Below are 23,022 nucleotides of genomic sequence, written 5' to 3' on the forward strand. Positions count from 1 at the left end.
GAGATTTCTGTCTAAGGACCAAAGCAAAGCACTGTGGACAGCATAGAGAAGTCACTTCCATTTTAACAATACTGGTAATTGTTGATGGTGAAAATTCTGCGGAGTATACAGAGGTCATGCAGAGTTTTTCACATGAAATGTTAAATATATCATTTGTAAAACACACCAAGGAAACTTCTTTGTAGCTTTGTCAAAGAAAAAAACCTGTAACACTCAATTTCTGTTGAGACAATTGTTTTCACCATTATTTCTGTAACTGATATAATTCTTCTTTACATAATCTCACCTTTCATAATGTTCTGTCACTGCAGCTGGGCTGTTTTTATGCTTCAAGCAAGAACAGTTTACTATGGATATTAAAACTGGCTCCAAACCAAATTTTAGTCTAAAAATACTGATATGCCACAGCATACTCTTATTACTGCTATGGAAAAGAATTTGTTTGTGTAATAAGACACATGCTTTCCTTCAAGGATTACACTGTATTCTATACTGTCTTTTTTTTTTTTTTTTTTCTTTTTCTGAAGTCTAGAGGTCACTGTACTTTAAGGGAGTGCATGTTTCTAGCTACATAGAGGGCCCCATCACAAAATATTTTCACTAACTCACACAGTGTAACAGTATCATATTTATTCTATGTGAAGCAGCAAAGTACTGGGTTTTGTAGTCTAAAGGTGGAGAAGCAGGAACAGTAACTGTGACACATCTGCTGGAATCTGCTGTGAGGAGTGAGTCACACCAGAAAAATTACATGGCTTTCCCAATTTCACAGGAAATCTGCCACAGTGCTGGCAACTGAGTATTTGTCTTCTAAGTTTCTTTACTGTTGATTGTTTTATTACTACTGTGATGGAGGCAAAAAGGAAATAGCAATAGTTAAATGTTGGATTCCTTATGGTCTTAGTCAGAGATGTCCCAACTTTTCTATCAGCTATAGCAGGTGTGTGAGGAACTCAGTAACATGGATTATCATTTGTCTCGGGCTGGCGTGTTTGTTCACTGCTTAGCATATCACACTTACAGCACAGCTAAGGCTCTTACACATTACCAGAGTTTGTAGCAATACTTAGTAAGAGCTCAGGGGTCAAAATGCTTGTGGGAGAAGGTTTAGTACCAAGTCCAGGTTAGATACTGCACAGGATTTCAGAAGTGCCTTTCTCATGCTGGGCACTGAGAAGGCATTTTGCACAGCTAATCCCATGCTAACGTTCATTGGTCGTATTGGCAGCATTGTCCCATGCTCATAACTCAAAACCCTCAGCACAATGGCTTAAAAAGAAATAGCCTTGCTCTGAAGGAATTTTACTTTGATGTAAGAGAAAGTAGTCCTACCTGTCCATTAAAATCAGCCCCATCTGTAGATTTGAGAAATTCTTTGTAAACTTGATTGGCTTTACTGATCACCATGGCAATGGCATCCTGGTACTGAGGGGATGAAACAGCCAGCAAGGGTAAGGCAGTCAGTGGGATGTGGTCTTCACTGCTGCTGAGACAGGTCTGTCATAGCTGTAGGGTTTTAGGTTAGAGAAGGACATGCTGTCATCAGAGAAATGCAAGAAGCAGCACTCAGCCTTAGAGAATGAACGGTACTTACCGACAGAAATGGGCTGGGCTACAGCAGTTCACAATGAGAGAATACGGGAAGCATCACTTTCTCACAGACTTCAACTGCTTAAAAACCCAAGGAGTTACTGCTTTATGTGAATGAGATCACGCTAGAAGGCATTTCTGTAGTTAAACATACTTGGTGCAATTTTTCCACACACAAGTAGACATAATTTAGAACAGCAAAGAGATTATTCCACTTCAGGTTGTTTTGTTTTTGTTTTTGTTTTTCCATATAACAACTTACTACATCAAAGAACAGGACCCAATCATCACAATGGAATATTGTTTCCTAGAATAAAAGTGTGACAGATGTATTGTTCAAAAGCATATAAAAACATTTTTCCCAGTATCCCATCCTTTCAAAAAGATAGAACAAAGCTGCACGCATTCTGAAATCATACGTAAGTGTTTGCATGGTAACATTTTGCAAAAAGGAGGTGACTTGACTGAAAACACAAGCTTAAATTGTATAGGATGTCAGCTTTATTTTAGCTTGGATGTGTACCCTGCAAGTTTCTCAGTAAATCTGCCAATCGCGTCTTGATTTTCATTGAAGAGTGGGGAAAAGAATTCACAGAGTGCCACACATGCAAGCCCCATTGGTGTGTTCTCTTACAGTGTTGACTGTCCTTTAGAGATTAAAGGAAAGTAAGAAGTATTTCAGATAATTCAGTATGTCCAAAGTTCATCCAAAGCTGCAGGCAGGCAACTTCAACACTATTCTGCATCCACTTTCTTTAGGAACTTGGTGGGCTCTCACAATATTTAAAAGCAAGCTGCCTGAAATGCAATCAGTCCAGGGTAATGGAAGAAGAACAGAAGACTTGCGATGCTGAAGTACGGAAGCTGGTCTGTGTTCATGTCCTGAACCTCACGGGGCATTTCCACACTTTTCTCTTGCTGCAGCACTCCGGTGATTTGGTATTTTTCATCCAAAGTAGCGTAACAGTTTCTATGTCCTGGAGCTCAGCTGGTCTGCCAAGCTGTGTCAGTTTACCAATTAACACAGCTTCGTTTTGCCAGCTGATTTGATCATCCAAATGCACAGCAGACATACAATTATGAATACTAATTCTCAAAAATGAAAAGTGACCCTTAAAAACCTACATAAAAAGGCCTCATTTACTGTAACAATTGGCAGATAACACCTCAGAAAGGGAAAGGGAGAAACACAGGGGGAAAAAAATTATGAAGTGAATGTCTGAAATGGAAAAAAATACATGCATGTGTTTTCATAATACAATGCAAGCAATATTCACAAGAGAACTACACAAAACAGTCAATGGAAAAATAAATAGCTGGTCTTTTTTTTTCTTAGCTAAAGCAATATAGATTAAACTGAAATTGAGCAATTACTATCTAGACAATTAATCAGTTAACTGGCTTAGAAGTGAGGGTTTGGGTTTTTTAATTCCGATTTATTTTATTGTAAAGGTTGAAGCCACAGAGACGTCCATTGTTACCATAGACACAACACAGAGGGAAGAAAGATCCAGACCACTGAAAGAGCATATGGAAAAGACGAAGTTGTTTATCGCAAGGGATGTGTTAAGTATTAGTGCTGAAGCTGAGACAAACAGGTAAAATATCAGCACTGGAGCTGAGAGGAACACAAGTCTTGTTACATTGATGCATTGGCAGGACACTGCAGGAGGTCATTCCAGAGCACCACCTTGGAAACATCACACCTGCACAAAAGCTGGAGATGGAGAGGGAAATCACGAGGAAGCAGCTGGAACTGCTGTGGTGTTTGGATGTCCAGAAGAGCAGTGGGGAAACAGTGCTCTTCTGCTCCCTCCTCACGTCAGCGGTGCCTCGGGGAGCTGTGAGCTGTCGAGGCTTCTCTGAGCAGCTCCTGCTCATCTGACCGCGTCATCCAAAGGTGCAGGGGGAGCAGAGCCCCAGTGCCTGGTCCGTGAGCACCTTCTCTGCTGCGCAGGGCCCAGGATCTGCAGCCACAAGAAAGGCCCAAAAGCTCTGTTAGCGTGGACCTTCTACACAAGGTACTGGAACAGCCACGTTCACTCTCCACCACACTTTGCTGTCCTCCTCCACGGGCTGCTCATCCTCGTGACCCTGCGGGGAAGGGGGCTACTCCTCCTTCTCCCGCTGCACGTCCTGGCTGGACTTGAAGAAGTCACTACGCAGCAGGCGGTAGAAGAGGATGAGGTTCATGGGCGTCATGATTGCCATGCCCACTGTGCCTACAGCATACGTTGCCGGGGGCACATTCTCCCGATTGAGGAAAAGCCAGCGAGTCATCCAGGCCAGCGTGGCGATGCGAAACACCACGTAGGTGCCCAGGTTGATGATGCTGTTGAGGCGGTAGCAGGTGGTGTGCATCAGGTTGGCCATGAGCAGGATCTGCCGCAGGTGGAGGAAGATGGAGTTAATCTCCACCAGTAAAGCCACGAGGGCAAACCCAACATATTGATGGAGCAGCACTGCGATACCAAAGCAGACAATCACCTGGGAAGGAGAAAGAAGGGAGGCTGAGCCTGGGACCTGGTTGCTCTCAGCTGCTGCAAGCCGGAGCCCTCCACGCTTGGGCACAGCATGGAGCAGAGGTGGAAATGGTTATCACGCCAGTGCCAAACCACTGGTCATCACCCCACACATACCTCTGCAGCATTGCAGCCTCAGGCATGAGATAAAGCCTCCCCACTGTTGCATGAAACCTGAACTGGGTTTTTTTCCCAGTGGGAGGAGAGGGAAACACTTCTATAAACTCCAGGTTGGCAGAGGAGACAGAGCAGCCAGACCTAACCCTGCTTTTGTGACCTGGGGAATGCAGTTGGTTGTGGCCCAGCAGGTTTTCTGCACACAGTGAAGGGGGCAGGAGGGGCGATGTGTAGCGGAGGGCTATGGTTGCTGCTGGCTCAGGGATTCTCCCCAGAACAGGCACGCTGCAGGGATTAAGCAACTTTGGTGCATCAGAGAGCCCCTCGGGATGCCCCGAGCCTGGGTTGAAGCACCCTGGGGCTGTGGGATGCTGTAGCAGAGGACAGGGCTGTTGGGGGCAGCGCGGGCGCGATTCTGCCCTGCACCCTCCCTGCTGTGCGGGGGGACAGGCTCTGTCTGCCCACGCTTTAGCACACTCCGTCCTTCAGTTTATACCATTAATGCTGTTCTCTGTATTGGCTCTTTAATGAGATTATCTGCTCCCTGCTCATTAAGTCACTGTCTTGGCCTAAATTAGCTCTCTTGTGGAGATGACCTTTTGACTCACAAGCCACAGCCAGCAGAGCCACAGGGCTCACTGGGTCTGTGAGACAGCAGGTCTGACCATCGCCTCCCCTGTCTCATTCCAGGTAGGTCCCAGTGCTGTCCCTGCCCCCCACCCCCAGGCCCTGCAGACCCCTGTGCCTCCCCTGTACCCCGCAGCGTCTCTGCTGCTCAGCTCCAGGCAGTGCCACCCCGCTGCCCTGTAGCATCCGCGACACTCCTGCATCCAGACATTGGAGGCAATCAAAGAGAAACCCACGCTGGGCACAGCCAACATCTGGCACTGGTGTGGGGCTCCTGCACCACAGCTGCTCCAGCCACACCAGCCCCATGGCCATGGCTCTGACCCGAATGAGAGGAGAGCACCCCAGGGAGCAGGAGGTGGAAGGAGGCGACGTGCAGCCCTTCCTGGGAGATGCTCAAGTGACTGAGAGCCAGCAGGAGCTGAGCTGCTCACCTGTGCCTGCGGGGACAGCTGAGTCACTGCCTGTCCACGCCACTGCTATGGATCAGCCCCCCATCCCTCTTCCTCCCTACTCTGTCCACATGTTTTGTTTCCTACCTCATCTTTGGGTGCGTTTCTGCAGGCCCTTGAAGAGGAGCTGGACCAAGAGGAGTTCCAGGCCCTGCCATCTGGGCTCCTCTCCCCAGGCAGAAAAATCAGAGTGATTTTGTAACAGGCAGCAAACACCCACACCAACAACAGCAGGAGCCCTGCTCCTGTCCTCCAGCCTCCCTGGCAGTACGAGTGCCAGGGTCTGTCCCTCGGAGAGCAGCTGGTGGACTCACCACGGAGTGATGGAAGAGCAGCTCCCAGGACTGGTGAAGTTTCTGATGGCACAACATGTCCACAAAGTCTTCAAGGAAATAACCTGGGATCAGAGAGGACATGAGCAAAGAAGGGGACCGGGAAGGGCTGTGCCAAGGGACACCCCCCCTCTCCCCAGCAGTCTCTGCACCTGACTGGTGCCTGGGCAGCCCCTCCGGGGGAATGATGGCCACAGCTCAGCCCAAACCCTGTGTGGGTGGTGAGTCACGCAGGGAGTAGGATCACACATGGCAGGAGAAGGAAATTGGTGTGTTTTGGGTCCCTCCTGCAATCACTCTGTCAGATGTGCTCCTAGGGAGAGGCACTAACTGATCACTTGGATCTGTTCCCAGAGAAGGGTGAGAGTGAAGGCAGCACACTGACCCTCACCCTTGTTACCCTCCCAGAATCAGATCCTGTTCAGCCTGGAGCCCTTAAGAGCTGCAGGATTCGCTGCCACCAAACCAACTCCATGCTGGCATTTTAGATACTCAAACCTCCTTGCTGAGCTGTAGCCATGCCAGGAAGCTGGTTAGCACTGACCTCAGGGCTGGTGACAGATCTGCAAGAGGGTGACAAGGTGGGGGGGGGGGCGGGGAAAAGCTTCACATAGCCAGAGGACTCAAAGCTCCTGGCCTCCACAGTGGTAGGTTTAGCTCAAGGCTTTGAGGGGGACCTGCATGAACCCCATATCATGGGCATGTTTGGGGTGCCCCAAGCCCTGGCTGCCCCATGAGGACAGTGGTGGGGAGCCTGGTGCCCAGTACCTCCTGGCTGTGGGTGCCGTGGGACAGAAAGGAGTCACTGTCCTTTGCCAAGAATAGGGCGATTGTCTGGGGTGCTGGAGATGTCGCTGCCCATGACATGGCTCAAGGGGCTGGTGTCAGGCACCGATGAGCCCCTGGGGACACCCTGGGGGACAGAACAGGGGGCAGCCCACTCCTCCCCCTCACCTACAGATACAGCGACCAGGCTGTGTGCCCCGGGTGGGTGCGTGCCCACCAGGTCCTCAGACAGTCCAGGGTGGAGGCAGAACCTGCAGGGAGAGGGCTTGTGAGTGCTGAGCAGTGCCTTTGGTCCCCTAATTCCCTTCCAGTGCCCTTGGTGCCCACCTGGTGCTGCTGACCCCTCCTGGACCCCTCCCGTCCCTCTGATCCCACCATGACCACCCACCCCTGTCCTCCTATTTCCCCCAGAGTCTCCCTATCCCCTGCTGCCTTAGTGCCTCCCTGTCCCTCGGTCCCCCTGTGCCCCTTGATCCCCCTTCCATCCCTCAGTGCCCCCCAGTTTCCAGGTCCACACCCTTCTCAGTGCTCCTCAGGGTCCCCCAACACCCCCATTACCCACTGGCTGTACTCAGTCTCCCTCAGTGCCCCCCTGACTGCAGGTTCCCTTCGGGGTCCCTTGACACCCCCATTCCTTTCTAGTGCCACCATTCCCCCCCCCCCAGCAGTCCAGTGTCCCCGTCTCCTTCCCCCCAGACCCAGATGCCCTCCAGGGCTCCACGGTGCCCGGGGCCACTCACCCGGCCAGCGCCCCGCCGCCGCTGAGCACGCTGTGTGCCAGCGATGTCCAGATGTTGCGCCACTTCCAGCGGTTGCGCCAGGCTGAGGGCGGCGGCGGCACCAGTCGCTCCAGTCCCCGGTTTAGCAGGCGGAAGGCGGCGAAAGAACCGGCCACCAACAGCAACCCCTGGCCCTGAAAGCCATGGGCATCCACTGGCCCCCGGGGCTGGGGAACAGCAAGCATCGTCCCGCAGGGAAGGGCCAGGGGGGCTGCGGGAGCCGCCCCGCTGCTGGCACTGGCACTTCCCGCATGCCCCCACGCAGAGATGCAGACACCCAGGGGCAGTGCTTCCCTGCGAGCGTGTGACTCAGGGAGAGGGGGGGAATGGGAAATGGGCACCCCGGGTGTGCATTGCACGGCAGAAACAATGGCCAGCCCAAAAGCCAGCTGTAAGCGTGCCACGGAGCGCAGGCCTGGGTGTCCCATTGCTGTGCTGGAGCTGGGGACATCTTCCTCCTTCCCCTGAGGTTCCTCCTCCACCTTGGTGGCACCGGCTGGCTGAACACCTCACCCGTGAGGTGCTGCGGTCGGTGGTCCTTCCCCCCAAAGCATCCCCGGCATGTGATGCCAGTGAGGGTCTTGCACTGTTGCACTGTGCTGAAGAGCCGCCCCCCACCCTGGGTAAGGACCCACACAGACACTCACCACCGGCTCAGATTGCACATCAAGCAAGCAAAAAGGTCCAGTTACTCTGCCAAAAAAAATTCTTTGCCCACAGAACGGTTGTCCTCCATCCCCTGTCCCCAATGTCTGGGATACCCCAGCTCTGCTGTCCTGGGTTTGTGGGAGTTCAGGATCCTGTACCCACGATTTCTTTAGTTCTATCCTACAACTACGCTGCTTCTCCAGCTTCACGTAATTTGATCGCTCCCCTGTTGCTTTTTGATGTCTCCACCAGAAACGTGGCTGCTGCTCAGACCTCGCTTCTCTTCTGCAGATGGGATGAGTCGCTGTGTACGCACTGATTAATGTCAAACTCTGCCTTTCCTCTGAGGTATTAATTTTGGATGAAATATTCTACTTTCCCTTTGCTGAAACAGAAACATGTGGAGCCTGAGCTCTCAGTTGCTGCCCTGGCTGGGGTGATGGACACCAAAACATCAACAAGTAATATGCTGATGGAAGGGACACTGAGGAGGAGAGCAATTAAGTCAGATCTGAAGGAGAGGGGTGAGATAGTCCCAACAGAATGAGAAGCATCTGTTCGTGCTGCAGAAATTTGCTTAAAAGCCGGACAAGACAATGTAATTTCATAGCGGTTAAGTAGCAGGGAGACGCTGCCTGAAGTAATTGGCAGACTTGACCGCTCGAGGGATTTTAAATAATCTCATGTATTAGGACTTGAAGGATCACACCGGCTAATCTGCTACTGAGAAGGCCAAATGCAGACATTTCTGTTTAGCATAAGATATGCTGAGGAAAGGGAGAGATGCCTTGGAGACATGCCGGGCTGCTCAGAGCACTGAGGACAAAAATCATTTAATTGCAGTATAAAATTGCAGAGAGATGATTCCCAATGAGGAGTCTGCAGTGTTTTAGCCTCAGAAATCTCAGCTGCCCCTTTCCATGGGGACAGCCCTGCCCTTCACCTGCCTGCAGGTAAAGTCCCAGACCATGAACCATCTGCAAGCCTGGCCCTATTTGTCCCAGGGACTCCTTCATTTGTGGTTTTATTCTTCTAAAGATGAACATTTGGCCAGGCTTGGGTCAGGGACAGGAATAGTTAAAATATTTCTGGACACTGGAGAGCTTTTACCTACCACTTCCGCATCAGAGGAATTTAAGCTGTGATTAACTGAGCCTCCAGTTCAGGGGTTTTGATCCCACTGCTTGAGCACTAGCAACAGCTATATAGATACTACTTTTTGGATACTTTCAGACCAGATTTTACTTAATTTTACCAGGATTTGCCATCAAGCAGTGGCTTCTTACAAGCTCTTTTTCCAGCCTTTTCTCCTTTTTTCCCTTCCTCTGCAGCGATGGGGTTGGTTTCAGAGCTGGAGACTTCCACGCCCAGTTACAAACAGGTCCCTTGACACCACATCGGGCCAAATACTCACGTCCCCCAGGCTGGGAGGCCAGACTTGTCCCAGAAGCAGCCTGGGACACAGAAGAGCGGGGACAGGAGCTCTCGGGCACAGCTGCCACAAGAGGTCCCTGCACGCTCGCTGGAGAGAGCAGCCCGAGCTGATGGGACTCTTCGTTCACACCTTATTTGGAGATATTGCCTTTTTCACCCAAATTTCGAGAAGTTTTCCAACAGGCCCCAAACGGCCTCATTTTCTGCAGGGAGGCAGCTCAGCCTGGTGACGGGTCGCTGCCGGTGCCTGCTCCCAGCAAGGGAGGGGACTCCTTCTAGATGTCAGCAAGGACATAACTAGGTCCACCCCATAACGCCGTGGGGACCACAGCTAATCCCATAGCAGGGGCTTTACAGCAGCAGCCCGGGTGTAAACTGAGGGTAGAGCACTTTTGTCAATAGCTGGACAGTGGCTCTTTTCTCCCCCTCACTGGTTGGAGTTCCTCTGAGCACACCTGCGAGAGATAACCCATTTTCCACAATAAAGAGCTGGCAGTTTGTTGACAATCCCCCATATGAATTCTGTCAGATAAATTATGTCCTCCCCTAGATGCTCCCCACTACTCCTGGATGAGGGTTTGGGTGTCCTTTCACAGCTCCTCCATCCCTTACACAAGGAGGAGACCACTCTGCTCCCGAGCACCACCCAGGGCTCCCCATAGCCAACAGATGTGGGAGCTTCTGACATGGCAAAGTCCTTCTAGCAAAAATCATGCTCCTGTTTTTGGAAAGCCTTGCTCTCTTAATCTCCCTCTCTCCAGCCAGGGAGGCATGAAGCCCATCTGCTCATCCAATGCCAGACTTGGCTCACACCTAAAATCATTTGAGGACTCCAAGTTCTCAAACAAATCAGCTTGGCTTCCAAACTTTAATTAGCCGTCGTCTTCATCTCTCTCTAAAGTGTGTCCCCGCTCTATCTGCGAGGCCATAGGGAGTAAGATGATATAGGCATGCTTTACTCTATATATCCACATTTTCATTCAGAAAGTCTGTAACTCCGCACTAATTAAAGGATCTACTGTGCAAAATGCACGCCATGTGTGGCAGAGCATGCCCAGGCATTGCAGAGGCAGCTGTGAAGAGAGCTGAAATCAGTGCAAACTCGAGTGTCCACCCCTTCCAGCCAGAAATAGCTTCCTGATGTGGAAGCTGGATATTCTCCAGGTGGAACTGGGGATATACTCACCATAGCCAGAGGAGAAAGGCACATCAGTCTCTGCGAGGGTGGTGAGCAGAAGGGTTTCTGCTGGCATAGGCAGCGCAGAGCGTTTTTACTGCCTTTTGCCCCAGCCCTTAGCTCCGTTTAACACACACACAGGTCCAGGATTTAACGAAAGAAATGCCAAAGTGTGTGTCACTTAACCACTGACCTCAGGACTTGATCTTGTCCGGCAGAGGAGATCATCTGGCTTTGCACTGCAGCCCCTCCATTCACCCTGCTCCAGCCTGCAAGCTTGGCCTCCTGCGGGAAAGACTATTCCCTTCCCTGCCCCAGTGTTCTGACCAGCCCTGCAGGTGTTCTGCTGCCCAGGTTGGCCGTCCTTCCTGAGATCATTCCTTGAATAATGCGATGTCTCCTGGGAGCTTCCCAGCACCGGGATGCTCTGGGGCCAGCTGCCAGCACAGCACGCTGCCTTCTGCGTGCGGGAATGCCCCCCTTACCCGAGAGCCAGAGCCACCCAGGCAGAGCTTTGCCCACGTGATAAACAACTCCATGGCAGGTTGCTCTGGATGCTCTTGATTTTGGCTTTCTTCCTTTTTCCCAGGACTGGAAGTCTTTTTTTTTTTTCTCAGGATTTGGCACAAGGGACCTGTAGGAGAAACCTGTGACAACAGTACAATGTCCCTGAGGATGCTGCAGGCTCAGATGTCTCTCAAGGGCTCATCAGCTGCCGTGATTTGGTTGTGCAAAGGATGCGCTCTCTCCTTCTCACTCCAGTTGCACAGGTATGCCACAGGATAAAAAAAAATTCCACTGACAGACACATTGACTGGCAAAACCCCTTCAAGCACAGCAACATGGGCAGTTCCTTATATTTCTCCTCTCCTTTCAGTAGCTGACATGCCCCAAATTTGTCTACTTCCTGAATTATTTATCTGCTGCTATTAGTAAGGTTTCATGTTCCTTCTTTCCTTATGGGGAGCAGTGAAGCATGGGGCCAGGTGTCTGCCCAGCCTGTATCCCATCTCTCACCATCGCCAGACACGAATGCTTACGAAGAAGCACGTATAATTATTCTTACCCTATAAGCAAATTCATTCCCACTAAATATTTCCTTTTCCATGTCTTCTTCCCTTGTGGGATAAACACTTTTTCCCCTGTTAAGTTCACCGTGCTCAAGCTTAAGTAATTTTTGATGGGTATCTATGTGCTTTCTGGTTACATCATGATGTACTTATGACCGCATGCTTTTTTTTTTGCAATTCAGACAGGTTCAGAATGAGCCTGCAAGGTGGAAGCATGTCTCAGCCCCTACACCCCCTCTGTGCAGCATCACATGTTGCTGAGCCCACTTGATTCCTCCTGCGTTAAATATAAGTGCAGGAGCTTCCTAACTGCGTCTCCTGCTGTTGCCGGCTCTGCAACTTGGAACAGGTTAGGTTCCCTCCTGAATTCTCTCGTTATTAATATCACAAACCAAGCTGTTCTGAGAGCGGTGTCCCATTAATCATGTTAGCTCTGCTGCAGTTTTCACCTCGCTTCCTCTTCCTGCGCCTGAACAGTCTTCAGTAACATTCGACTCTGTGGGTAATGCTCAGTTAAAATCAGCAGGTCTGCTAGGGCAGGGAAGGTCCCTGACCTGAGCAAGCTGGGGACAAGCAAAGGTGGGACAAGTGTGCGTCCACACGGCCACAGCTGCATTACAGCATGAAAAAATGTGCTACACCAGCGGACGGGAGGAGGGACTGAGGGGAGGAGAGCTACCCCCCCTCAAATCTTCACCACTAAACTTGAATTTTCCAGAGTGCTGACGACACCGGAGAGACACAGCAAAAATGAAGATAGCTAATAAAATACGAGGTCAGCTCAGCAGCTCGTGTGAGTCAGCACCAATGTGGGCAGCAGGTCTGGTCAGAGATTTCCGATGCCTACCTGGGCTCTGTTCGCGTTTGAGGGCACTGCTTCCTTTTGTTCTCTTCCTTCCTATGTTTAATTCTGCTGTGTGTTACAAGCAAAGGTCTTAATCACTCTGAGTAACGACCTTTGGGTTACCTAACAAAGGGCCAAAAGATGCTTACATAGCATTTTCCGAAAAATCTGCCTCCAACACCATCCTATTGCCCGAATCCCTCGAGGGCATATTGTGTGTTTCTAGGTGCTGGCTCTCAGAGACGCAGTAACGCAGCATCCCTGCAGCTAACCCAAACCTTCCCTCTTCCATCCAATACCCTTTTCAACTTTCTATCCTTTGCCATCATCTTTGCCCCCGTCAGAGATGGGTGTTTTGTTTTGCCTTTATCCCTTTGCATTTTACAAAAGCCCTTCCCCAGCTGCTTGGCTGCATCCAGCAGCATCCATCGGCATCCAGCAGCCGAATCAGCTGCTCAGCCCTGCAGTGTGAGTGCCACCACACAGGACCGAGCTCCACCTGGCTTGTCCCACAGCTGCACTCCCTTGTACCTGCCGCTTTGCTGGTGTGCTGCAGCTTTCATCCGTAAGCAAACGTTTTCCAGCGATTTCTGCTGAGTCAGAGAACGCCTCTGTGAGGGCTGCTGCTTCTCCACGTGGGAACGCGCTTCTGGGGAATAATTACAGAGAGTTTAAACAGAGATGTTTGCAGCCAAATTGCTTCACATTCAGGCTCCTGGCCAGGAAGGCAGAACCCAAAAGCTGCTCGTTGGCGCTGTGAGAAAATACCTCACACCTGCGCCCATCATGGGCGTGCATCTCCCGTGGGCTAAGATCACTCCTTACACGGCAGCGCCCCGGCACTGGGTGCTGAAAGACGGTGTGCTCACAGCTTGGCGGGTCCAGCGAAGAGACCTGCTTCAAAAATTAGCCAGCTTGCACTTACCGAGCATCCCTGTGCATGCCTTCTTCTCCAGGCCATGCCCACCAAAGGATTTTTGTGTGTCCCCCCAGCTGGATTTGGGAATGTGCTGCGTGGCAGAAAGCCAGTCCCTGCAAAGCTGCAGTCCTGCAAGGTAGATGATGGAAGCACACTGCTAGTAACTTTCCCCCCTAAATTCTGAGGCATATTTTAAGGTTGTGAAACGTATTGACTCTGAAATAGAGATAAGAACTGGAGTAGACACAAACAGCGTAGGCGTTACACCCGTTTTTTTTGCAACTCCCACTCTGTTGTAAAAATAGTACAGCAAGGAGCACGCTGCTCTGTGCCATCCTTCAGGGACCAAACGATGATGGGACCACGTGTCTGGACATCAGCGGACTGAACCAGAAGCAGAGCTGGGACATAAGGCACAGGCAGAGGTGCTGAACCCTTCCTGTTCCTTAAAATCGATGGAGGTCTTACCAAAAAATCAAATTAAATAATTTTAAATGTTATTGAAATACAAAAAAAGTAGTAATATCATTCCAAAGTGCTGCAAAAATACATTGCACTGAGCTAGAGTGCTTTCCATCGAGAAAAGGGACAAGGGGAAGCCGCAGCAGGGTATCCCTGCATCCGCTCAGTTTCTGTTCACATTGCACACAACGCACCTGGTCTTTAGGCCACACCTGCGCCGTAATTCCTAACTGCCCTTAATTCTTTTGCAATTCTAAACCGGAGCAAAATACACTTAATTAGGTGCAGACCAGTTGCAGAAATCAGATAAGACTTGCTGGCAGGCAGCTGCTTCCAGGAGATGTGTCTCCTGACGGATGGGGACGTTGTGCAACTCGGGGAGAGCATCACCCAGATGTGGGCTGGCGGTGGGGAGGGCGCTTGCGATAAGATGCGAGGGTGTCACCTCGGCGGAAGAGAAGCTTGCAGACGGCGGCGGTGGTGGCTTTCCGACCCAGGAGATAGTCACTGGAGCCCCCCACGGCAGGACAGGGTGAGTACCCACCGATGCTTCTCCTGAGGGACCCAGCAGTGGGGCAGCAGCACAGCGGGGATTTGCAGGAGCAAGTCACCATTCTGCACTGAAACCTGCCTTGAACAACCCTCCTCTGCTCCATTCCCTACTTTTTTTTCTCCAAAACAGAGAGGGAGAGTTCTGATCAGCCTCTCCGTTGATTGCTAAGGCAGGGACAGTTCTAAGGATCAAGGTTTTTGGCTCTTTTCTAGCCCAGGAGGCATTTTGGGCAGGGATTACTGCTTTTGTTGTCTGAAAAGCAGATTCATCTCCTGGTGTGCAACAGGTCAATAATCACACTCAGGAGAGACACTGCTTATTTATTTCAGGGATGCACAAGCCTAGGTGCTCAGTGTTTTCCCACAAATCAAGCACACCAGTGGGACTTTTCACGCTATATTTATACACAAAACTTGCAGAGTTAATAATTTTCTAAATCCATCTTCTCTATGATGATTGGTTAGTAATTTACATACAATTATAATACTGCTGATACTTCTACTACTACGGATGCTCAGGGGAAGGGTCTTCACCAGGGCAAGGGTCTTCCTGACCTATAGGCATGATTTTTAGTATTATAATGAGTTCAACTCATTAGTATTATAATATAGTTCAGCTCATTTAGTATTATAATATAGTTCAGCTAAGGATACATGGACCTTGAGTTTGCTTGCCAAGTTGGTGATGTGCCCTCTTCAAGGTCTAATTGCTCCAGGCTGTCCTTGCTCAAGGAAAACTATCTACTTCTTGTTCTGATTGGGGATGGCTTTGGCTTTAACATAGACAAGGAACATCTTTCTTGACGGAAGCATAATATTGCTACATTGTTCTAAATGTTTAATCTTCAATGCTTTCATGGCAATTAGCATGAATAACATCTCTGCATAAATGTTAGAGATGTTTTGGTGAGGCTGAAGCAGCTCTTCAGACCCCAGTTTGGGGGAGCTGTAGGATATGGTAGCAGCACCTCACCATAAATAATTGTATTTATTTACAATGGTCATTAATCATATTTGCTCACTCACCCTGTGCTGCAGTTGAGTTTAATGGGACACGAGGCTGAAAACAAAAAGTGGGTTAAGTTGGAGGAGAAAAGGGAAGAGGAATGGGCTTTAGGTTTGGACATAAAGTTAAAAAAGTGGGGGAAATGTGTTTTTTCCTCCAGTTGAGGTTTTTTTCCTGCTGTACTCTGTGTTTGGGACCCCTTGAGTGCACAGTGCTGACCTGCTCCCAGCCGGGGTGGTGGTGGCCCTGTATTTTGGGGTGGGATTTTGCAGCAACGGCACAAAGGTGTGCAAAGGTGCAAAAGACAGTGCCTACAGACAACAGCATCCATAGCAGCTGACCCTGCCCTCTGCTCTCCCGCAGCCACCGGCATGGATTACGATGACACCGTCACCGCTGAGGTCTGCAAGGAGGACGACATTGGGGATGGAGAGTGAGTACCCAGCAGGGAGGGAGCCCAGGGCCTGGCCTGCTGCCATGAGTCCTGCAGGCAGCAGGGGTGGCATCGCCATGGCAACAGCTGCCATGTTGGCGGCCGCCATGTTGCTGGTTGAAGGAGCGGCATATTGGCTGCAAGGGGCCAAGCCTTGGCTCCCCAGGGTGCCCACCTCTCCACCTCTCCCGCAGGCTCTGTGAGGTGATGGTGGCTGGTTACCCAGTGCTGCTGGTGAGGAACAGGAAGGAGTTCAGTGCCCTGGGCAGCAGGTGCCCCCACTATGGTGCCCCGCTCAGCAAAGGTAACGCAGGCTCTGGGCAGCGGGGAGAAGCCGTGTCAGGGAGGTCAGCTCTCACCACTCGGTTGTGGGGGGCTTTTCTATTGTAGGAGTCTTGAAAGGGCAGAGGCTGCGCTGCCCCTGGCATGGTGCCTGCTTTAACATCAAAACTGGAGACATCGAGGAATACCCTGCTCTGGACTGTCTTCCCTGCTTTAAGGTGACTTCTTGTCTCTTACTCCTCCCAGCTTGGGCCATGTCCTCCATATCACTCACATTCATTCACTCTCACAAGCCCTATGTCCCTGACACCAGCTGAAAACACCTTGCCCTGGCCACAGGTCCATGGTCCAGGTCACATGGGATGGTTTCTTGGCCTCATGTAACTCCCTGTCCTAAAGCTCCTTTCAACCAAAGGTAATCCCATACATCCTGGTATCCCTCACAGCCAACACAGCTCTTTTGGAAAGAAAAAAGGATTTACACCATTTCCTGAGTGCTCTTGGGATGAGGAGAAAAGCTCATGAGCTTCTCAGCATGATTTGACATCCAAGATCCCTACAAGTCACTCTCGGTGTGTCAGAGACAGATGGCCCAGTGGACCAGAACCTCCCAGGAAAGCTCCTACCACAACCTCATGAATGCAGCACTTGAATGCACTCTCCTTTCACCCCTTTAGGTAACGGTGGAAGACGGAAAGGTGTTTGTTACTGCAAAAAAGAAGGTACTGACCTCACCTGCTGTCACTAAGCACAAGCAGCACCTTGAGCTAGGTATGATTTTGGCATTTCTCATTTTCTTCTAGGATCTTGAAAGCAGCTTGAGGGTGAAGGATGCAAGCAAGCGATGCCTTCTCAACCGGGACACGATGCTGCTCCTGGGGGGAGGTCAGTAAAGTGGTCTGTACTGTACCCTCCCCACATATGCTGTGAGCTGCCACTCTTCTCCGGGGAGGACTTGCTGCCTTCCTCCTACTCCTCAGTGATGTGTAAGAGGGCTAAGATGAGCATCTCTTGTAGGTGTGGCTGCCCTGGCATGTGCAGAGACACTTCGCCAAGAGGGCTTTACTGGCAGGATCATCATGGCCACCAAAGAGAAACATGTTCCATATGACAAGTCCAAACTGAGCAAGGTTCGTATGTGAGAAGGGCGGGACTGTGCCTGGGTACCACGTGTGAATTAGGGGCATGGCCCACACTCAGGACCAGACTGAGCAATTAAGTGAGCCCTTCTGGCAAAGCAGAAGGAGGGCTGAGGCACCCAGAGGAAAAAGGAGTATAATTTCCAGCTGACATCTCTCTTCTTCCTCCTAGAAAGTCTTTGTTCAGAGTCCACTATAAGCTAATGGTTTTATCCCCTTTCACGGAGTTCTTCCCACTAGAGTTTGAATTGATGGGTTTTTCTAAGGGGGGGACAAGAAGATGATAGGGATGGGGCAGTGTGGGGAGCTGTGATTTACTAATGCAAAATTTACCTCCTGCAAACTCACTTCCCAGTAAACACTGCGAGAGTATTGCTGTCTGTAAGAAGTGCTTTATTTCATATTTCTGTTTTGTTTTCAGGAAATGGACTTGAAAGCTGAGGACATCTACCTGAGGAAACCTGAATTCCTCGATGCTCGTGACATAGAGGTCTGGACAGAGAAAGAGGTACAAGAGCAGCTGAGCTCAGTCCTCGTTGGGTAGTCCTGTTCCTGCCATGGGGAGGGGATGCCCACACCTGCAGGCAAAGCGCTGCAGTTATAGAAATTAGGGCTCTGCCTAAGTACATGCATTATATTCTGGGACAGCATTCCAAGGCCAGTGCTAGGGATGGTGTGCATGCCTTGGGTGTAACACTGATCTGTGCTACCCAAGGACAGATGTGCCTCTCACATGTGAAGAGGGTGACCCCTGAAACTAGTCCTCTGCACGCCCCGTAGAGGAACCTAGACTTGGTGCCATCATACTTAGCGCTCCTAAAGCCTAAGACCTGTAGGAAGTGAGAGAGAGGACCCCAGCATTCCTCATCTCACCTGAGTGTCCAGAAATAGGGTGTTGCAGTCACAGGCAAGCGGAATGGATTGATGTGGCAGGACACCAGTGGACCAGAGGTACCCATATGATCTTTGCCTCCTTTCTCCTCCAGGCAGTGTCGGTGGATTTCCAGAAGCAGAAGGTCCGCTTTATGGACGGGTCCTCTCAGAAGTACAATCAGCTGCTCATTGCGACAGGCAGCCAGTGAGTGCACAAAGCAGTTGACACATACAAAGTTTTAGGCAGGACAAGATGGGTCAACACTGGGATGTGGAAGTCTCCTAGAGGCGTGTGAGGGAGGTGGTAGGAGATGAGATAAAGGGAGGGGATGGGATGACATAGCCAAGAGATTGCATGGGTTTGTGCTCCCCCCTCATTCCTTCTGTTTCATTTCTGATCATGAGATGTATCTCAATTCTCTCTTTCAGCTCCAGCCTCCTCAAAGTCCCAGGCGCAGACCTGCAGAATGTGTGCATTCTCCAAACCCCAGAATACTCCAGCAAGATCTTAGAGCTGGCAACTGGGAAGAACCTGGTGATCGTAGGAGCTTCATTCGTAGGTACCAAGCGGGAGTGGGTATTAAGTCACCAGTGACAGCCTGGAAGCCCACTTCTGTTGTGTGTGCAGATTAACCTGAGGCCCTCAGGGAAGGGATGTTCATTCACTACCTGGCTGGGTTCCCCCAGCAGCCCTATAGCTGGTGGGGGTGTGCATTACACAGCTCGCACTCACTCTTTCCCCTGATAGCCAGAAACTTTGAGAGCTATAAACAGTTCCTGGACACGGACAGAGAGAAATGTGCCTTATTAAAAGGTCACTGTCCTTCAGAGGAGCTGGATTTCACAGAAGCATTGGGAAAGTGAGGGGGTAAGGCACAGAAAGGGAGCTATTTTGTACACAACCAGGAGCTGCTCTTTGTATTTCCTAATATCCAGGTCTGTGGTGCATCAGAACAAAGAATGGGGGAAGCTAAACACCTCAGCCCAGAAACACATAGAAGAGCAGTTAAGCATGGCAATACATCAGATCTGTTCTCCCCATCTGGAAGTGGAAAAGATTTCCAAGGAGGAGGGTGCAGGTCCATGCTTGCAGCAGGCTTACCTTGGGCATGCCTTTCCCTTGCAGGAATGGAGGTAGCTGCCTTCCTCTCAGACAAGGCTGGTGCCATCTCAGTGGTCGAAAAAAAGGAATTCCCTTTCCAGAATGCGCTGGGTCCTCAGGTTGGAGGTGTCGCCATGAAGGTCAGAAAAACCCGCTGCTCATTTCTAGGACAGAGGACAGACACATGCTATCCAAGCAGCCCCGTGATCTGCGACAGCCCAGGAAATCCAGCCCCTGCGCTGAGTCATAACCCCGCGAGCCCAGCCACCTTTCTCACATACAGCTCCCTGAAGGAGCTCTGCACACATGGCTGGTCCCAACCTCCCTCACACACACGTCACGGTCCCCAGCTCAGCTTCATCCCCAGGCCCTGCTTCATCCTAGACCCACCTCACGCACCAGATTTGACCAGGACAGCAGAGCAAAGCCAGTCTTCCAGGCACCCTGCACCAGCCAGGGACACAAATGAAACCTCTCTGCAGCCTGGAACAGCAGCTGAGCTCCCTGCCTGGGTTTTGGCTGGCTACAGCTGTTTTTACAGCAGTACAGCCTGGAATTTCCTAGTGAATACTCAAACCAGCTTCCTCTTCCTTTTCAGATGCTGCAAAATAAAGGGGTGAAGTTTTACATGAAAACAGAACTCTGTGAGCTGAAAGGAAAGGATGGAAAGGTCAGTCATGCCATTATGATCCCTGAACTGCTAATTTTAGGGGGGAAAACCCCAAACTGAAGTATAACCCAGTGCCTACATCGAGGCTTTCCTCTCCCATGTCTAGACCCTCACGTTTCTTTTCATTGAGCACAACTCCAGGCTCAAAGGGCACCAGTATGTGTTTGTATCTGAGGGACAACAGTGTAATTTTCTCTTACGTTGCTGGCAACACACATCAGTTGGACAAGGTGATCTGAACCTGGGGAAGAAAAAAGACAGCAAAGAATGAGGCAGCAGGGAGGCTGCAGGAATTAGGACAGAGTTTTTAACCCTTTGTTAACGATTCTTGCTTCCTTCCTAGGTCGCAGAGGCTGTTCTTGACAGTGGAGAGAAGCTACCTGCAGATGTGGTAGTGGTGGGAATAGGTAAGAGATCCCAGTTGGGAGAGGGAGGCAGCGTTGGGAGTGGGGAGAACAGCCAGCAAGCCCAGATCATCACTGTTCCTTCCCAGAACACCATTCCCTGCAGTCTCTTTCCCACTCTGTTATCATCCAGCCCTTCCTCTTGGCCCCAAAGACCTGGAGAAATTCAGCAGCCCATGAGCGAATGCTTGGCAGGAGGAAAGGAGCTACTTATGCTCTCAGTATGACTTTGGCACGCTTGCTGAGCTCCGTAGGTCACTGCTGCGTTATCAGAGCATGCCTTGTTCTGGGCCCTGGTTTTATTGCCCCTGGATTAGCTCAGCACCAGCCCAAGCACCAGTCACTGCTGCGGGCTGCTCTGCTCCAAGCAGGCTGAACAGGCACCACGGGCACGTGCTTGCTGTAGGGCTGAGGCCAAGTTTCCTCCCTGCCTTTGCAGAGCTTTGCTGCATTTGTCCTTGCTCCTCTCCCTGCAGGGGTGTTCCCCAACTCAGCATTTCTGAAGGGCACCTCCATCGCCAGAGATGACAGCGGTGCCATCCTCGTTGATCTGGTAAGTGCCAGCTGAGTAACCCCGGTCCACACCCAATCCCTTCCCTCTCATCATTCCACTAATTGGTTTTTGTCCCATCAGCGCATGCAAACCAACATCCCAAATGTCTTTGCTGCGGGGGATGTGGTCTCCTTTCCTGTAGCGCTGCTCAACGGGGCCCGGACCAGCATCCATCACCAACAGGTGGCTGAGGCCCACGGTGAGACAGTGCAGCCACCTCGTTTTCCAGCTCCCCTTGGAACTGGGCACGGAGGGAATGGGGCAGAGGGGACAGTGGGATAGCAAGAGGCAGGGGGGAACTTCTTTGAAGACCTGTAAGAAAAATATTTCCTCTGCTGGCTTATCACAGGTCACATTGCTGCCTTAAACATGCTGAAGAAGGAAAAGGAGTTGCACACTGTTCCCTTCTTCTGGACCATGATGTTTGGAAAAAGCATTCGCTACACAGGTAGGAGGGGGCAGAGAAGTGGGAACAGCCGAACTGCTTCCTACCCATCTGCTCATCCACCAGATGGGTCTGGGCCTTGTAAACACGCAGCGGTCGCAGAGTTTACGTGAAGCAGCTCAACTTTTGGACTGTCTGCCATGGCGAGTTTGTGAACCCTGTTTCTGAGCTCTGGGCTTGAAGGTTACCCAGAGCTCTTGTTCTTTGCTGATCTCCAGTGGCTTAGCGGTCACGAAGGAGGAAGAACTTTCCTCTCCAAGCCAAGGAGAGGCTTAGGGTCATGACGCAGTCTTGCACCTCTGGGTCAGTTCTGCTTGTCCAGGGCCTTCATGCCTGCTCCTCAGCCAGTCGCTGTCCCCTCTGCCCCTGCTGCGATGGTGCTGTGGTGGGATGGGTGGCAGCCACTCTACCCGGGCTCCCTGAGCAGGCTGCAATGCTCTCTCTCGCAGGCTGCGGGAAGGGCTACACGGACACTGTTGTGAAGGGCAGTCTGGAGGAACAGAAATTCCTGGTCTTTTACATCAGGTGAGTGAATTTGTGGCCAGTCTGTGCCCTGACACGGCAGCACCCTGGGAACAGGGCCCAGTCCTCTCCCTTGCGGCCTGCAGAACTCCCGCAGAGGCTCCACATCACCTCCCACGGCTGCGCACCACAGGCAGCTGCTGGCCGTTGAACCAGCAGTGAGATGGTTTCAGAGAAAACCAAAGCAGAGGAGGGAAGGAGAAGAGGATGAGCTTTGATGAAGACACCAGCTGGGCAGGGAGCCGGGGACACATCTCCTCTCCCTCTGCCCCACTGCTCCCAGGCTCGGTGCCCAGCTCCCAGCAGCGCCAGGCAATCTGCCACAAGTCCCCGTGCAGCCTGCGGTGCCAGCCACCCTGCCCTGAGCCCTCCAAAATACAGCTGGCCTCCAGCCAGGGTGCCACAGGGATGCTGCCGTGCTGAGTTATGTACACTGAAGAGAGCCACATTCTTCCGCTTTCCCTTTCAGGGACGGCTTCGTGACTGCAGCTGCCAGCCTGAACTGTGACCCCATGGTGTCTCTGATCGCAGAAGTTTTATACTCAGGGAAACAAATCTCTAAAGAAGAGGCAGGGTAAGTGACACCCTGACCGAGCTGGTGGGTGGCTCTGTGCTGTGTCCCCATGGCAGCAGAGTCCACTGAGACACACAAAGTCACGATGAGTTACTGCAAATCCCCAACGTACCTCTTGTTTGCAGGGCCTGCGACATCTGCAACACACCCTCGCTGGCAGAAACGAAGCTCGGTACATGTCCTGCTGCGAGGGGCACGGAGTCAACTAAGAATTAACAGCTCCTCATCCTCCCATCCCGGCACAAAAGAAATAAAATCATGAGCAAAGCCGAATCCAGCACCTGCATTTTGCCTTTGCAGACAGCCCTTGGCTGCTCGCTTGTGTGCTGGGACAAAGCGAAGCAGCGCTTTCCCCTCTCTTCCAAACTGGGAATCTGTTGGGCAAGAGGTGGATGTCCACGTCCTGGAGCTCGGCTGAGGGTCTGAGCAGGCAGAAGCAGCCACACATTCACAGATCCACCAACCCCTCCTGCTCTTCTTGCTGGCTGTTGGCAGGGAGGTTTCATTCAGCACGCCGGTCACGCTGACCTTCTACTTTGCAAAAGCACATTTTCCCAGCGAGGGTAGCTGTGACCAAGGCAAGTTGCTCTCCCAGCTGGGAACTAGATGGTCTGTGTGCAGGAACTCGCACCAAATACCCTATCCCTAAGGACAGAGGGCTGCCATCCGACCTCTGAGCGAGCAGCACCTGCCAGCATCACCACAGCC

The 23,022-nt window shown here is 51.2% G+C and overlaps 2 protein-coding genes across 3 annotated transcripts; one reads left to right on the forward strand and one right to left on the reverse strand.

The window, feature by feature from the left end:
• Positions 1-2,068: 2,068 nt before the first annotated feature.
• Positions 2,069-11,439, reverse strand: TLCD2 (TLC domain containing 2). Of its 2 annotated transcripts, none has more exons than XM_074890086.1 (5): positions 10,658-11,439; positions 7,167-7,824; positions 6,595-6,677; positions 5,623-5,705; positions 2,069-4,077 (listed from the first exon to the last, which is right to left on the reverse strand). In XM_074890086.1, exons 2-5 carry the CDS (start codon positions 7,631-7,633, stop codon positions 3,700-3,702), a joined length of 1,011 nt encoding a protein of 336 aa, XP_074746187.1. In that variant the 5' UTR covers positions 7,634-7,824; positions 10,658-11,439; the 3' UTR covers positions 2,069-3,699. The 2 variants fall into 2 exon arrangements, with proteins under 2 accessions (XP_074746187.1, XP_074746186.1); XM_074890085.1 differs by having other exon boundaries at positions 10,474-11,439.
• A 4,249-nt stretch (positions 11,440-15,688) lies between these two features.
• LOC141952520 (apoptosis-inducing factor 3-like) lies at positions 15,689-22,587 on the forward strand. The gene is made up of 18 exons (XM_074890084.1): positions 15,689-15,750; positions 15,945-16,054; positions 16,141-16,250; positions 16,710-16,754; positions 16,836-16,917; positions 17,050-17,162; positions 17,593-17,679; positions 18,158-18,249; positions 18,474-18,604; positions 19,171-19,286; positions 19,745-19,816; positions 20,160-20,223; positions 20,697-20,773; positions 20,855-20,972; positions 21,123-21,221; positions 21,668-21,743; positions 22,210-22,314; positions 22,440-22,587. The coding sequence occupies exons 1-18, from the start codon at positions 15,689-15,691 to the stop codon at positions 22,528-22,530; spliced, it is 1,650 nt and encodes a 549-aa protein (XP_074746185.1). The 3' UTR covers positions 22,531-22,587.
• The last annotated feature ends 435 nt before the right edge of the window (positions 22,588-23,022 follow it).

Source organism: Strix uralensis, chromosome 20, assembly GCF_047716275.1.
Source record: "Strix uralensis isolate ZFMK-TIS-50842 chromosome 20, bStrUra1, whole genome shotgun sequence".
NCBI lineage: Eukaryota > Metazoa > Chordata > Aves > Strigiformes > Strigidae > Strix > Strix uralensis.

Bases quoted from the DNA above. Each gene is read 5' to 3' on its own strand.
- TLCD2 (XM_074890086.1), bottom strand. From the start codon at position 7,633: ATGGGACACCCAGGCCTGCGCTCCGTGGCACGCTTACAGCTGGCTTTT. The intron at 6,678-7,166 runs GTGAGTGGCCCC...CTCTCCCTGCAG, and splicing joins GGCGGCGGGGCGCTGGCCGG to GTTCTGCCTCCACCCTGGAC. The intron at 4,078-5,622 runs GTGAGTCCACCA...TCTCCTTCCCAG, and splicing joins TGCTCTTCCATCACTCCGTG to GTGATTGTCTGCTTTGGTAT.
- LOC141952520 (XM_074890084.1), top strand. From the start codon at position 15,689: ATGGATTACGATGACACCGTCACCGCTGAGGTCTGCAAGGAGGACGAC. The intron at 20,774-20,854 runs GTAAGTGCCAGC...TTGTCCCATCAG, and splicing joins GTGCCATCCTCGTTGATCTG to CGCATGCAAACCAACATCCC. The intron at 22,315-22,439 runs GTAAGTGACACC...TCTTGTTTGCAG, and splicing joins ATCTCTAAAGAAGAGGCAGG to GGCCTGCGACATCTGCAACA.